The sequence below is a fragment of the Hirundo rustica genome, chromosome 3 (assembly GCF_015227805.2).
Source record: "Hirundo rustica isolate bHirRus1 chromosome 3, bHirRus1.pri.v3, whole genome shotgun sequence".
Taxonomy (NCBI): Eukaryota; Metazoa; Chordata; class Aves; order Passeriformes; family Hirundinidae; genus Hirundo; species Hirundo rustica.
The window spans coordinates 27,015,108-27,031,447 of record NC_053452.1 but is presented as its reverse complement, the minus strand read 5'-3'; the positions used below and the strand labels follow the sequence as shown (position 1 = coordinate 27,031,447).

Sequence of the window (16,340 nt, the reverse complement as noted above, 5' to 3'; positions counted from 1 at the left end):
GAGTGGAGGTAATTAAAATAAAATTTAAATGTTTGTGAACAATATTGTATTAGATAATGGTGGTCTGAGATTCAGGAATAGTTCATGGGGGTGTAATAGCTTTTATTAGAGTAACTGTATACAACTGAGATGGAGGGGAAAGAGCTTTTAGGAAAACCCTATAATTACAAGAAAAGATTAATTTTTAAAATTATTACCATTGAGTCCTATTAGTCCAATAAAATCATTACTTCTCCTTCTGAAACTGGACTCTTGATGCAGTTAGTTATTAGTGAGCTTGGATTTTCCTTCCATGCATCAATGTATGTGAGTTAATTTAAAAAGGGGTGCTTACTGGTTCAGTGCACGTTTTTTAGAAGTTCTTAAATATTCCTTTCTTAAAGGGAAGGGATATGTTTCAAATAAGTAAATTTGGTAAAGGAGATGGCTACTGAAAAAATTCTTTTCCGAAAGGAAGACGGTAATGTGTTCAGATGTGGGATTACGGCAAGATCTGTGCATCTTTTCTTAGCTCCAGGGACTTTGTGTTAGAAGGAAGAAGTTTATAATGCTTTTTTTTTAAATTCATCATACACTGTAAAACCACATTACAAGGCCAGCAGCAAAGTTGTGCTCTGCTTTGAGTCTAGGATAACCTTGAGGACTTTGTTTTAAGCAGAGTTTTTGTGTATTTTTTCTTTCACCTTTTCCTCCAGAGTGATTATTATTGTGAATGTCTACTAATTTATTTTGTAATAATATTTCACTGCATAACTTATCTTGGAAAACTTACTGGTAAATGTAGACTATTCCAATAGGGATTAAATGTACATCAGTTTCAGTTGTCTTGAACAATGATAAAGTTATAAAACTCTATCTTAACTTTTATTTTAGTACTTTTGGAAAATGGTCAAGTTGCCTGACATTTTTCTCAATGTTTGCCTGACATAAAGCAGCGTATATTCCTCTTTCCAGTGAAAGAAATAAAATCATGAGTATTTACTCAACCGATACTTGTGTTGGTAAAGTCAGTGAACGCTGAAAGTGACAGAAGCTTTGAAGCAAACACATACTTAGGAAGAAAAAAACCACAAAGCAGCAGTACGAACTTTCCCAGTGGAGTCTGCAAGCTTTTTGTTTTCTTTCTGTGAACTATTGCTGCTTTTCATATCAAAATTCGGTAGAAGACCTAGTAGAAGTTGACTGGTTGCTACCTTGTGTGATGGTAGGATAGGCAGAAAGGAAAGCATGAGCTTGAATTTTCATCCGTCTCAGGAGAATAGTCAGTGAGGATAGATGTGTAGACATCTACAGATACTTCATTAAGTATCTGGTACTGCAGATAAAATATCAAATACACTGTAGCTGAGTAGGCTTTGAAGGTGTGACTTGCACTGGAGCAACTCATAAGTTTCAATATTCCAGTATTGCATTAGAGTACTTGCCCTCTATCAATGTGGAAAATAGACATACTAAAGGTACAGGTACAATTGTTTTCAGGCTTACTTACAGTTATCCCTTGCCCAAAAAGAGTCCACGTATTTTAAATTAGTTTCTCTTTAAAGAATTCGGTATTATGCGGTTGTATTTTGATTAGTCATATTTATTTCTGGGCAAAATTGCTTATAAAGAGGAGAAGAAATTACTCATTCTTTAGAGAGTTTGCAAGATTTTCTTATGTTTAGGACAAGTAAAGTGAGTGAGAGTATTTTTCTGTGCCATCACCAAAGAAACAATTTTTGAAACCCTTGAGAACTAAACTTCTTTCAGAGCGGAAAATGAACTTGTAGAAAAAGTATTGCTTCCATTGCCAGCCATAAACAGCCATAGCTGTAGTGTCAACCTGGTAGTACAATGACTTAAAGAAAAGCTGGGCTACGGGAGCACTAATATGTTTTATTAGACTGTTGATATGATTGCAACAGGAAAGATGCTTTTTCATGCACAGATTGTTTTTAGATCTCTAAAAGCTGGGTCTTTTCTGAGCTTTTGCGGGCTTCTGGAGTTATTGCATAAAAGTTCTATAATAACAACCGATAATCAAAATAGGGTTTTTTCCTATATAATCAACAATGATACTTCACTTAGACTTTGCTATAAAGATTATAGTGGGAGAAATACAGCAAAGTGATATACCTACATATGAACTCAAGATGTAAGATTTTTTAAGAAAAATCATGTAAATGTGTTAATTGGTATTTTTTTACAAACGAATGCATTGTTATTTGAAAGTAAAGGAGTGTTTAGCAGGAGGAAAAAAAATTAGAAGTGTAAAATAGTTTTAATCATCACATTCAATAACTAGATTAGGATGGCTACATAAGGTGCAGAAATTTTATATATGTTCTTCTAACTTTCTGATTAAGAAGTGCACTTATTTCTTAGTAGAAGTGAGGACTTCTGCTACAAGTTTTAACCTAGGGGAAGATTGAAAGAAAACATCCAGCGTTTGTGTTGTAAACAGCTTTGTTCAAATAGCCTGCCATGCAAAAACATCCCAGGCTTCATTAAAACTGTATGGAATCTGTGAGGTTTTCATAGACATTTCTGTGGAATCAGGGAAAAATCAGTCTCTAAATGAAGGACTTCCCATCAAGTGTTCTGTTTTCCCTGACGCTTATGTTGGAGAGAGCTGTTAGGAATGACACACATCAGTTCTTATAGCTGTCTGCCCAAGGCTGTCTGCTTGGAGAAGTAATGCATTTTCCTGCAAGACATTGCTTTGGCATCTAAATCTCAGTAACTGGTTCTGGTACTGGTAGCATAAGTGTGTTAGTGCTGCTGATGTAACTCTTCATGAAATGTTCTTTTTCCTTTAGCAGCATTAGCTGTCTCTTACTATTACTGGCTTTTTCAGCTGCAAAGAGAGGAATGAATGGATCTGTCCTTCCAAAGAATACCATCAGGAAGTGCAACGTGGATGGCTTTTGTAAAATTTGGCTGTTTCCTTCCGATATGCTTGAATTTGTAATTATTGTAGAAATGTTTCCCTAAAAAAAAAGATCAAACTTTTTGCAAACGAAATACAGCAATTGTGAAGTAGATGTAAATCACTTAAGGTGGTCGGGATTCAACTTGAGCAGTTAGAATTGATGTGTTATTCCAGTGAAGTTATGAAAGGCGAGAGTAAGTTGACTTTTATATATAAGAATTATTTTGCCAAACAGCGCGCAGTAGTCATTTATGAACGTGCAGTGTGGGAGGGTTAAAGCAGAAGCTCTCCATCTCATGTCATCAAATGAAAAATGCTGCTGCTGGTTTTTAAGCAGTTGTGCAACCTAAGCCAGCAAAAGTGGCACTGTTACGAGGCAGTTCTCAACTCTTAGCTTGCTGAAAGTCATCTTTTTGAACAGGACTCAGGGCTTCTGGTGTGTATGGTGCCTTGTGGGTTTTTTGTAAGTAAGTTTTGTGTTTAAAGAGAAAAAAAATGGTTTAGGCAAGTGGAGAGGAGTAAATAAATATTTTCATAGGTCTTCTGTAATTTTTTAAACTTTTTTGTTAGAAAAGCTTTTTTGAAAGTAAAAAAACAAGTATGGCTCTATTGGCTGTAGCAGTTAGAGAATACTAATGTAAACAGAATTTGAATGTTTCTGTCATTATTTAAAAATCTGCAAGAACATCTGATAGATTCCTCCCTGTCAGATCAGTATTTTTCCAAACAATCTGTTTTCTTTCAGCTGTAATAGGTGGGAATTAGCTCAAATAAAAATGTTAGTACAGAAAATCTGCTGACCCCTTCAATCACCTGTCTGAAGTGACTGGTTCTCGGAAGGAGGAGAACAAATCAAATGCTTTCAGTGTGTTAGGACTGTTGCATTTTCATGCTTTTTGAGTGCTGCTTGACAAGAGTTCTTCCAAAGATGCAGCATATTTTTTCCTTTTCTGGTTAGTGTTCCTTACTGGGTGTGAAGGTGTAGAATCAGTGAGTAAAGTGGTGTGGGTGTAAGTGTGAGGTAAGTGTAATTGTCACAGAATCACAGAATATGCTGAGTTGGAAGGGGTTCATCAGGATCGAGTCCCAGTCTGGCCCTGTATAGGACACCCCAAAAATCACATCACGTGTAAGTTTTGATCAAATCTGTGGACCGATTTCTATAAGAGGTACAATGAAGTAGCTGAATTCTGCTTAGCCTAGAGAAAAGGCAGGGAATTATTTTATATATGAATCATTAAATTAGCACAGGATTGAGATAATGAAGAAAAATCTATTTTATATCATCTTCTAATACAAAATCCAGAGGTTTCAAATGAAGCTAGTAGGAGTCAGGCTGAAAACAATCAAAAGTGGTAGTATTTTGGTTCTCTGCAGAAGGTGGTGGAGGCAACCCATTGCCAAAAGATCATCTGAATGTGGTAAATCTGAAGGGGTTTCAGAGGCGACCAGAAGAGCTCATGGAAGAGAAATAACTTACTAGAACTAGTGTGATCCATTAAACCTCAGGTAGTTGGAGAGTGGAAGAGCACTAAAGGGAAAGTGTTGCTGTGTTTTCTGGCATTTTATTTTCTCCTGTAGTTACTGTTACAGAGAGGATAACGAGGTTTGATTTGGTACAGTACAACTGTTTAATATTTCTAAGTAACAGCCAGAAATCTGTGTTTGGTTTAAATGCTGAATGAATTGCTTGAGACTCTCAAACAATAACAAACAAAAAACAAACAAACAAACAAACCCCAAAACCAACCCCCCAAGCCCCCCCCCCCCCCCCAAGAAACCCCAAACAACAACAACAGAAAAAAAACAACCCAAAAAACCAACCACCAAAAAAAAAACCAAGACAAAGAAACCACTAAGACTATATCGGGTTTTTTTAGTCCATTGAAACAAGCAAGATCAAAATTGTAAATGGGAATTTGGAAGAGTAGTTATAGTTTTATACTTAATTTTTCTTTATTCCTTGTATTTTGTTATTCTTTATTTCAGTCTGCTGTTTTGTAGAAGCAGATATTTGCTTGCTACTAAATGCAATGTTTAAAATTCCCTAAGATTGTAAGGGATAAGCTACAATATGGACTATCAGGCAAGCCCTGGAGATTTAGTTAATCTGACCTAGATGTTCTTTTGATGATTGAGACCTGCAGTATGTGAAAACACTTCTCAATTTCAAAATGAAACACAAGGATATCTGTTGTATAACTCAGCTGTCCTTGTAGTGACAGGCACATCAATCATTTCTGAACAGGAAAGGATTTACTATAAAAAGTTTGTGGCTTTCGAGCTGTTGAGTTCATTGGCATTCGGATCAGCAGTGATATTGGAAGTTGTAAGTGAATTCAGCATTTGAATTTTACCATGTCCTAAAGAGGATTAGCTACAAATGCAGGCAACATACTTCTTTCTTTTTCATTTTCAAGAGCCTGTTGTGTATCAAGAGCCTGTTGTGTAAGATGTTAATTCTTAGTTTTCAGCATATTTTATGTGAAACCGCTTGGTAGCTCTTAAAAAAGCGCTGAACAGGTACCTATAAATGCAAGTAACTGTGGGGAGGGGAAAAAACCCAAACAAACAACTAAATTGGAAAAAAAGCATGTACCTGGAAAGCTGTGTTTATATACACCACTTTGAATATGTGGGAAGCCACAATTTCTCTGTAACCTTCTGGGCTGAGACTCTTCTAGTAGAGCTGAACACAGAGATGCTCCGTGTTGAAGAGCTGTGGGATTATCATCCTGGTTTTTGCAAACCCATACGCTGACTTCATGGAATGGTTGGGTGGTTGGTAGGATTATATGGACATTTCTTCTACAGAACACTGTCTCCTAGATATTTAGCAAAACTTAAAGAGTTTTCACTGAAACGTTGCATACTGGTTTTCTGGTGTATGCTGGATTATTTCAGAAAGATGCAAGGGTAGTAATTCTGTGCATGGAGGATACAGGAAAAGGAAATTATCTGTGTTTAAAAGAGAGAAGGTAAATTCACTTTTCCAGTAGTAATTGTTTCCACTGTTTTGCAACTAAAACTTAACATTTCTCACAGCATTTTGTTCAAACTGCCTCTTTTGTGCAAACTGGCATTCAGATTTTTAAAGTTGCACTTCACATTTAAACTGTAGAGATTTCTTAGGATATTCAACCTCAAAACCTTCAAGAGTCAAAACATGTTTCTTTGTAGGCATGAACAGGCATTTCCTTGGAATTGCTTTGAGCTATATTAATGTGAATCTGGACATTTGAAATAAAAAACAGAGTCCACTCTATAAATTACATTTGTGCTAAGAGAAGATTGTATAAAGCAAGGAAATCCAAGTATCTGTGGTAGGGAAGGCCAAGAGGTAAAAAATTATGCATGCTTTGCACACATTTTGCTGTAACCTTTTTTGAGATGTGTTGGACTTGAGTAGGTAGAACGTGTGTCACGTCTCCAAAAATTTTGGCTTTTCCTATGTTTATTTTAGAATTTATTTAAGGAGGAACTGCTGTTCTGATTAGGGCACATGGTGCTGGGAAGGCACAATGTGATTTTCTACACCAGATAGTTTTTCAAGGATTGAAAGCTTTTCTTTAAGCACGTGTATAATGTAGCTGCAGTCTGCTTGAAACAACAAAGGAATGAATAAGCAAAGGCTCACAACCTGGGAAAGTCAGTAACAGGAAGAACTGTGGCATGCTGACAATTACACATCAGCTCCTCTGTGTACACACACTTAAGGGCAAGCTTGAAGTGTCTTAGCCTTGAGAGGAAGTCTTGAGCCTTCTGTTCTGGGGTGGGAATTGCCCTGCAGTTCCTACACCTGGCATCTGTACAGTATATTGGCATCACCAAACGGTGATGGTGCAGAAGCGTGGTTTTCTCGCCGTTAAGTTGCAGTGGTGCTGAATGCAGATATTTCATTGAAGACAGTTGGAAAACATTTGGTGTATTTCTTTACCCTCAGTAGTACAAAGGATTACTATAGGCAGCAGCAATAATAGCCAATTAATGTGGTGATAGAATTTATTAAACGTTTCATTTCATCTGAAGTGTATTTTAAATTAACTCTCCCAGCAATGTTCAACCAAAAAGGAGAATGTCTTGAATAAGAGGACAGCAATTTTTGTCTCATAAATGCAACTTATCATGATTATTTGTGAGCTTGTAGTTTCATTTAAACAAACAAAAGCTATGAACTTTTATTATGTATTATGTTCATATTCCCTTAGAATGTTGTATGTGCAGTAACGTATTTCTTCTCGTGGAAATATTTTACAGACTCCTGGCTTGAGGGCACACTCTGGAAGATTGCAGTGGTTTGCAAAAAAGTGTATATTAGATAAACAGGTATGTGACTCATATGATGTGTTCTATGGAACTGTCATTTTATTCCAAGAAAAATTGTTTTGAAGTATTTTCTCGCTTCATTTTTATGTTTGTGAAAGGACATGTGACAGGTTGATGAGGTGAACTTAATGCTGGTCTATACTTAAAGAGAAATACTATTTTAGCTGAATGCCCACAGCATGTATGTGCACATATATAGAAAATAATTGCTTGACTGAGGTATAACTGTGTTCTTTCTTTTTGAAGATGGAAGTTTTGGAACAGTTGGTGGAATTAACTCGAAATCTGTTTGAATGTGATAGAGATGAGATGTACTACCACCTGCTCGAACTGTGTGGTAAGTGAGCTTGAGACCTTTTTCGTGTTTGTGATCTGTTTTCCTTTGTGCGTGGAAATGGGATGTAACCCTGGAGAGAAGCTATATCTTGATACGCAAGTAGTCTGGGTACGGTTTCTGAGGCATCTTGGCGGGGAGGAGAAGTCAGGGGTTTGGTTTTCTTTCATCTGGACACCTGAACACTTAGTATAGTGTGTGTGTGTGTTGATGGATGGATGGAATATGTAGACTTACATCGTACAAGTTTTCCAATTCATGCTATTGTCTGGTGCTATAATTTGAAAGTTAATTCTGTTTTGCCTTTCCATGTGCTTAGAGAAGAAAACCTGCTCAACTGTGATCTTCATAACTGATAAAAATCAGGGGTCTCTTGTAATTTGATCTGGTTCTGAAAGGTGCATATAGTTTCTTAATTTACTTAATTTTCACCAGGCACAACCTAACTTTTGCATCATTTATGGCCATGAAACAGTTTTTAGAACTGAAAGTTAATTTCTGTGCTACAGACTTAGTATAGATTGTATCTATGAAGTTTTAATTTTCTGTGTTTTTCAGTCCATATTGGGTTTGTTATCCAGTGTATCATAGTGTTATAAAAGATTAAAAATTTTGAGATTTATTTTAAAGTACGGAAAAAAACCCATTGTGTTAAGACTGGGTATGGAGCACTAAACAGTAAATTGGGACATAAATCATTACAGGGATTTCTGTGTACTTTGGTAATGTATGTATATATATCTATATATTTTTGAGCCATTACAGGAGTTGGATATATCTGGAAAATTTGCTTTTGAGTTGAAGCAATTCTAGGCCATTCTCCACGTATATTTTTGGTTGGGTAGGACTGTTGATGCAGGCCTCTTCCCCACTGCACGTAGCTACAGCAGGAGAAGACATGAGTACTTGCACAACAAAAATGACTGGAGACTCCATGAGGATGTTGCTGCTTTTCATTTCCTGAAGCCTTGGAAAGCTTCAAAGAAAACTGTAGTGTTACCTAATTCTGGCTTTACACATACTGGTTCACCATCAAAAATCAAATAGGCCTGAAAATCAATCTTGTCTGAACAGGGAGAGAACCTTCCTATTTCTCCACTCATCCTGTTTACCTCTGGCAGTGACTAAGTCTGACAGTGTGCCTGTTAGGAAGAGAATCTAAGAAGATACAATTCATCAAATTCTGTCATGCAAAATCTTCAGTCTTCATTCAGAAGACAGAACCAATTCCATCTATTCAAAGAAGTGGAAAACATTTATGGGTTTCTGTCACCATGAAAGACAAAAGCCATGCACAATCCTGCTTTCAACCATTTTAGATTACCTCTCAAAGCTGCCCCTTGCACAGCTACAGTAGGACTGTTGTGTACCAAAGCCATAACTTCAGATCTATTTTAGGCATATAAAAAAAGAACCTACCATCTAGTCCAAGCAACAATCAAAAAGTTTGAAAGCAAGGTGTTTGCTTATCACAGAATACCTTATACTGGAGAAAACTTGAGGAGTTTAAGCCTAGGCTGTTCCATGGAGCTAGGATAGCTCCAAAATCAGATCATAGCATACCCTTGTATAGTAAAGGTTTGGGTGCCTCCAACAGTGGAGGTCAGAGAGCCTTTCTGAACAATCCGATCCAGGATTTGGTCATTCTCAGCTACTCCATTGCTGTAGCTTTCAAACGTCACCTTTCATCCTTTGCACTTGTGACTCTTGCAGAGTCAGTGGAGAATTTACAAGATTTGCATGTATAGTAGGAGAACTAAACCTGATTTGAATTAAATGCCAAAGCAGTTTAAAGCAGAAACATCCTTCTCAATAGAGAGCTCATTTTTACCAGGGTGTAAATCAGTAGTGTCTGTGAATCCATCCAGTCCTTCACAATTGGTGACTGCAAAGCTAGAAAATGTAAAGGCAACAGGAAACCACCTGCTGTAGGTAGTTAACTGGTAGTTAATTTTTTCTTTCATTAAGTCCACGCTTCTATTTATTTGCAGTTATGTACAGTGATGCATATATAAATTTCAATTAACAGTCTAGACCAATAGAAGTGATGAGCTGGGATGATCACTTCTCCACTACTTTTGAACTGACTTCTCATCTGAAAGTTCATATAATCCTTGGGGGTTTTTTTCTGACATCCTGTATGTATTAAAATAGTTTAAAAGTTGAAATTGATGATCGGATGAAGCAGAAGTACATGATTAACCGATGAATTATTTTCCAGAGACATCATTTTGGATCACCTTAGATACGGATTTATGTTCTAAATGTGCTTTTATCTGAAGATTTTAATCTTGTTTCAGAGGGCAACAAAGACTGGGGAAAGGCTGAAGCTATTTGGACTAAAATTCAAGAAGAAAATATTGTTCCTCGTGAGAAAACACTGATTTTACTTGCCAATATATTTAAGAAGAATGGTCAGGTTGTTCCATTTGAGGTACCTAAGGTAAGTGGAGTTTAACTTTCCTAGCTAACAACACTTAGGAATATATTTCCTTTTACTAAAAAAAATTAACAGATAGCATTACAGTAATTTAAATGTTTATTTCTTTTAAAGAGTTTGTCTGAAGATAGCGGAAGTACTGCTTCTGGGGAAGAACTGAAAATACAGATGCTTTGCAAGAAAAATCAAGCAAAAGGTAAACTGTGAAATCCACTGTGGGTTTTTTCCCCCTTCCACATTAATTTTAAGGTTTCAATTAACTGCAGAGCTCTTCTGTGCAAACTTTCTGGTCTCTCTTAAAAACAGAGTTAATTTATGCAGGGATGTTTGCTTTTGTACACAGAAGAGCAGAGTGTATTTCAGTGCCATTCCTTTGTTTTAGTCTGTGTTCAATCATTGGAAATGAAATCCATTCCTATCCAGCTCATCCCAAAGCAGGGTGACAGAAGAGGAAATAGCTTTCCTGGACCTTACCAAATGGGAAGTCATCACAGAGTCCCGGAGTGTGTCAGGTTGGAAGGGTGGGTCACCTGCTCCAGCCTTTTTGCTCAGGCAGTCTCATCCTCCAGTACATGGAACAGGATCCTTGGATATCTCCAGTGATGAGGCTCCACGAGCTCACTGGGCAGTCTGTTCCAGTGTTCAGCCAGAGCACAGTCATGCTTAGGTGGAACCTCCTGCGCATCAGTTTCTGCCCATTGCCTCTTGTGCTATTGCTCTGCACCACCGGGGAGAGCCTTTGGTCCCTGATGGTTCATTTCTAGTATTTTCCAAGGTGCAGAGTATTTGAATATTCTGGAAATACTTATTTTATTCGTTTATCCTATAGTAAATAACTAGGTACCTCACTTGAAAGCTGTATAGAAAATAGAATTCAATAGGTTTAAAAATTAATTTTGCTGAATTAGGAAGATTTATATATGCAAGACACCTAGTAATTTTCTTCTCCAAGTGTAATCAGTATATTTTATGGGTTGGACACAGATTTTTAAGCTCTGAGGTTTTTAAAAGAAGAATGTATCAGTCATTCAGACATTAACTTACATTGTTAGTGAAATTACAATCTAGAGTTACTCAGTTTGTTTAGATTAGGAGTCTAAAGTTGAGTCTGGACATTCTGCATACTGGGAGTGCAATATCATGTTATGTATGTAAAATTAAGAATTGTGTATTATGGCAAACATTATGTTTTCAGGAAATTCTTCCTGCTGGTAACTGTTGGGTATCATAAGAAAATGAGAAATGCAGAAATATTTTTGTTGAAAATCAGACAAAATCAAGGGGATGCACTTCATGACATTTTCACTAGGAAAGTGTCCCGTGCAATTGATACCGTAAATTATCAACTGGAGAGCTGGAGGAAACTAAATGAATATGCCTTAGGCTTTGCAGGGAGACTGGTTTAAAACAAAACTATAAAATATAACTTCTGTGATGATATCAGATATTGAACTTTGCAGTGAATCACTTCTGCATATTCTTTTAATGAAAGGTGCAGTATTTGAGAGAAGGTCTAGAGCTATTGGGAATGAAGGGGAAAACTGTTGCAGCTATGTTGGAAAACTATTTGTCTTCTTGGAAAACTGTTCTCTTGGCCTTAAAAAAACCTAAAACCACTAAGTTGTTACCTTTTTTAGTATAACAGTATCATGTGATTTTGGTGTGAGTGTAATAGGGCAGCTTTTTGATAGGAAAAAGATGAACTCAGTCTAGTTATGTAACTGTTCAATGAACTTACCAAGTCTGACACGTTTTGATCATCTGTTCTCCAGAGTGCTTGATTTATGCAAAGTCATATTTTCATCTTTGTCTTGATTCCTCAGTGTGAGAACTTGACTCTAGGAGATCATGTAACACATATCCCAAACAGTCACAATTGCTGAAACAGATTTGACTGTCTTGAGAGCTGAGACTTTCTTGGCAAGTTGTCACTTTTCTAACAAATCTTTCTACTTGAAATAGCTGGTATCACACAATATGATTTTGAAACCAAGAAATTTCTCTTTTGAATGCTAATATATTTTAATAATTTTAGATGCCATCTGAAGAAGTAATAAGCTGATAATACCTGATCAGGCATATGTCTCAATTCAAGATTGATCTAGGTATACTTCAAACATTCTTCTTGCAGAGATACAAAATGAAGTTAAAAAAAAATATGAATAGATGATCATTCCAAGGTTAGGACTGACATACACAACAAAATTGATAGAAATATTTTTAATTCTTCATTGAAGTAGTCATTACGAGAGAAAATTAAATAAATTCCTTGTAGAGGAGATCTTATATGTTATGGACTGTGATAATTGATGGTAACATATACCTGACATAATGACCAGTAGTGGCAAGGTCCATTTCTGTACCCAACTGATGGAAGTAATATTTAAACACTGTGAAATCCTAGTTCAGTCTGAAGACAGCAGAGCTTTTGTAGGAGTCTCTAAACATAAGGAATTCTTGGCCTTAAGAAAACTAGAATTCAAGCAGAGATTTATGAGCAGAAAGACAAACCTATCACCAGTCAGCAACATTTTTGTAAATCATGAGTTGCACTTGTAGCAGGTTACACCAGTCAGAGGGGTGTTGTTCTTGTTAAATGTGGTTACTGGTCTACTGATACCTCAGATTTCAGAGCTGTGGAAGAAAAAATGTCTTCGCACTGAATTTAAACTTGAACGCTGTGAATGCTGGTGATCAGCATCTGAGCAGGCAAGAGTTCATCACACTGTTTCAGGCCAAACTAACTTCAGACCTCTAAGTAAAAGTGGTGGAGGATTTCAGGACTTTCTTACGTCTTACGTTGTTTCATTGCTCTCCTGGTTGACAGTGCAGTCACTCTTGTAATGTCAGACTCTCTTGTATGCATGGAACTCAAATGCACAGAAGTGAATTTAATTTTTACTAAGATACTGTTAGCCTCTATCTCTGTTCATATATATATTTAACAAAGTTTCAAGCATACAAAACAGATTATGAATGGCCATGGTAATTCTAAGTATTAACTTGGTGTAGGAGTCTGTGTGATGTACATAATAAATTTTATGCATAGCCACTTCTGTGCCTACATTTCAGGAGGTTTTTGTGTATACTTTTTGTCTGAAGAAGTTTAAGATGCAGACTGAAAGGCATAGCAACAGTTTTGATTAAAATTCCATAACACACTGTGCAATTAGTGTGATGCTTCTTATGACATTAAGATTGAAATGAGTTGACTTCACCTTTACTTTCAAAGTAGAAGAAAAAAGCTTAATGGTTAGCTGTGAAATTTGTGGTGATAGTCCATCTGTTTCTGAGAAGTTTTAAAGGTTATTGTGGCTATGATTTGAATTAGCAAAGGGATTACTTCATGAGTCATTAAAAGAAACATGCAATCGCTGTTTAGGTATAAAAGATCATTTGTGGATCTTAGCACAGCTTTCTAGCATATGTTACAGCGTGGATGGCAGTTCTAGCTGCATAATCTTGTTTCAGAGAAATAAATGACTGAAAACTGTGCTTATCATTTTTTCCCCCTTTTTGGTAACATCTTTTCATACACTGACAGTTATTGTGAATGCATGAAATAAAACTGTTAATCAGTCAAACAAATGCAGTGTAGTTTACTCGCTAAATATCTGTATATTTGTAAATTGTATGTTTTGTATAAATCTTGTCGTAGCCAAATAATTTGATCTCCCCATATTGGAATCGCCTCCTATATTATTTGTTAAATGCTGTTATGATCGTGCACCAGAGACTGTAACTGTATACCCCAGAATTAGGTGTTGCTTTAAAAATCGTGAGTCTTCCCCTTCTAACCAGCTGTGTTGATGTTGAAGCAGCAGCCACATAGAAAGGAAGAGCAGGAGCGAACTTTCTCTCCTGCACGAGTGTGCGTTGATTGTTTGTTTACAGGCGGTTTTGAGCGAGCTGTGATCCGCAGCTCCGGGCTTAAAGATGTAAGCAAGAGATTCGTAGATTAAAGATGGACCTTTTTCGATGAATAGGTGATTTCTTTCTGTGATCAAGCTTCTTGCAGTATGACATTTCCTTTTGGCTTTCTTACTCTTTTTTAGAGGCCTACAATATTTTCAAGAAAATGCATAAGGATGAGTCTTGTAATCGTTCCTGTGACATCCTGATAAAAGCGTTGTTAGCGCAGAATTGTCTCGATGAAGCCCTCGACGTGAAACGCACGTAAGGCTTTTCTTTGGGGGATTTTTATTGGCTCAGAGAGAGGGGTTAAATAATTTCTGGATCATTTTCAGGTGAGTCCTTATCTTTTAATGGGAAAACAGGTCATGACTAGTGATTAGGACCTGTGGTAAGAAATACAGCAGCATTTCGGAGGACGATATGCCACATTTTTTAAAAGGTACTAGAGTGACAGCGGGTATTGCTAATAACTCATTTCAAATAACACTTTGAACAAATGTACTTGGCATCAGAGCTGAAAGTCTACCCTTCTGGCAGTCTGCCTTTTCCTCTTTAGAGCAATATCCAAACAGACAAGATTCCTTCACTTAGCTGCCCCTGAGCCTTCCACTGAATGCCTGTCCCTGCTGCTGTCTTACCCTGCCCACACTCCCCGGCAGCTGGCTGCCTGCCAAATGCAAAATGGTACGTTTGACTGTGATGCCAGTGGCTAGGAGATGACCATAAACCTTAGATTCAACTCTTACACTTCTGAAATAAATCCAACCTGCTGTCATAAATTATTAGAAGGAAAGGAATCGAATTAACCTTAGTGAGTTGTATGGTATGGCACTTGCTTTAATTATTGCCTGTAACGTGTGTTCTGGTCAGGTTATAGGCTTTAAAGGGTTGTGACTTGTCAATGCAGAGTTCAGGAGAGCTAGAATTTAGGTTTCAATTTATTCAACTAAAACAAGACTGGTGGTTGTCATCAAGTGTGCTCACTGACTGAAAGCAGTGGATTTGAAAGTGCTTATAGGTGAATTACCGAATGCATAGAGTACTGTAAAAAAACCTAATAGTTGTTAGAGCAGACTTAGTTTCTGATGTCCAGGAGCAGTCTAGTGTAAGATGATACTGATTATTTTAATGTTTTCTTTAAAAGTGTTTAGACTGGAGAAATGTCTTTCATTGAAAAAGTGTTTGAATTCTGCACTCATAAGAACAGATAGTGCTTTTTCAAACAGCTCTCAGCAACTGGGCTTTAATTAATTAACATTAGTAATTGTGCCTGCAGGATATATGACTTACATCAGGGGGAAACTAAATCAGTTTATCAAATTGATCTCCTTGTGTAATGCAAGTAACTGATAAATCTTTGCAAATAGATCATGGAGGGGAGATGTTTTAGGGAGTATGAAGAACATTGATAAAATGTAGGTAGTTTGTTTCAGAGAAAATACTTTAGTATCTAAAGGTGTATTAGAAAGTTCTGCAGGGAAGAAGCTTGAAACCTTCTGAAATTGTACTGAAGATTTGTACATGGATCAACTGCTTCCCTGCTCTACAGCTCAAAGGAAGATGCACAAAGTAGTGCATAATACCAGCAGTAATTTTCAGGTTGGAAGAGAAGAAAGAAGGTGGTGGTTTGTTCCTAGTATTCCAAGGATTGAGGATTGTCACTTTAGATAAATGTTGTAGTATGTAAATTCAAAATTCAAGAAAAAAAATTATTTGAAAGACTGAGATGTGTTAAGCCTCTGAAGTTTGAGATGTTTAGGAGTAAAGTAATAGGATTTTATAAGAGATTTTCTTCTTGGTTACTGGTCAAAGCCAGCTATGATCGCAACCCTGGTGCTTTTCACAACTCTCCTACTCCATCTCGTAGCATAGAAATGCCAAATAATGACAATCTGAGAAGCTTCTAACAGCCTACTGTTGCATCAAGACAGAAAATGCCTCATATTGGTCGTGTTCAGGGTGTATCTGTGTAGCTTTTTTTTCTAGTAACAACATTATGCTTATATTAAGCATTTTTAAAAGCTTCTAAGTAATTCACTGAAATAGAGAAAGTGATTGTGTGTGTGCCTGTGATTGAGGACTAAGAAATCTGTGTGTTTAGCACACATTTCTGTATGCTTCAGAATTTTTCCAGCCTCATACTAAAAAGAGATTACTCCTACAAAGCCTAAATGTGTGCAGTGGCCTGAAACTTGTTGCAGCTTCTAATATTTTCATAATATACAGGAACCTTCCTTTAGATGCATATTACTCATTTTACTGTTTGAAGCCAAATTTGGAAGGTAAATAATATGTAGATAGTCTTACCCTGCACATTAGCATAGGCAACAAAATAACTACTTTTTTTGTAATTTAAAAACATTCAATAACTTCAAAATGGCCCGAGAACTGAAAAACTTCCATGAGAAAGCGAT

At 36.7% G+C, this 16,340-nt stretch overlaps 1 protein-coding gene across 2 annotated transcripts in view; it reads left to right on the top strand.

The window, feature by feature from the left end:
• The window catches only part of LRPPRC (leucine rich pentatricopeptide repeat containing), an 87,279-nt gene that overhangs the window by 54,524 nt on the left and 16,415 nt on the right, over nt 1–16,340 (top strand). For both annotated transcript variants that reach the window (XM_040058683.2, XM_040058684.1), the window contains exons 26-30: nt 7,169–7,237; nt 7,484–7,574; nt 9,872–10,014; nt 10,126–10,207; nt 14,067–14,187. In XM_040058683.2, the coding sequence (XP_039914617.1) occupies nt 7,169–7,237; nt 7,484–7,574; nt 9,872–10,014; nt 10,126–10,207; nt 14,067–14,187 (506 nt within the window). The remainder of the gene's footprint in view (nt 1–7,168; nt 7,238–7,483; nt 7,575–9,871; nt 10,015–10,125; nt 10,208–14,066; nt 14,188–16,340) is intronic.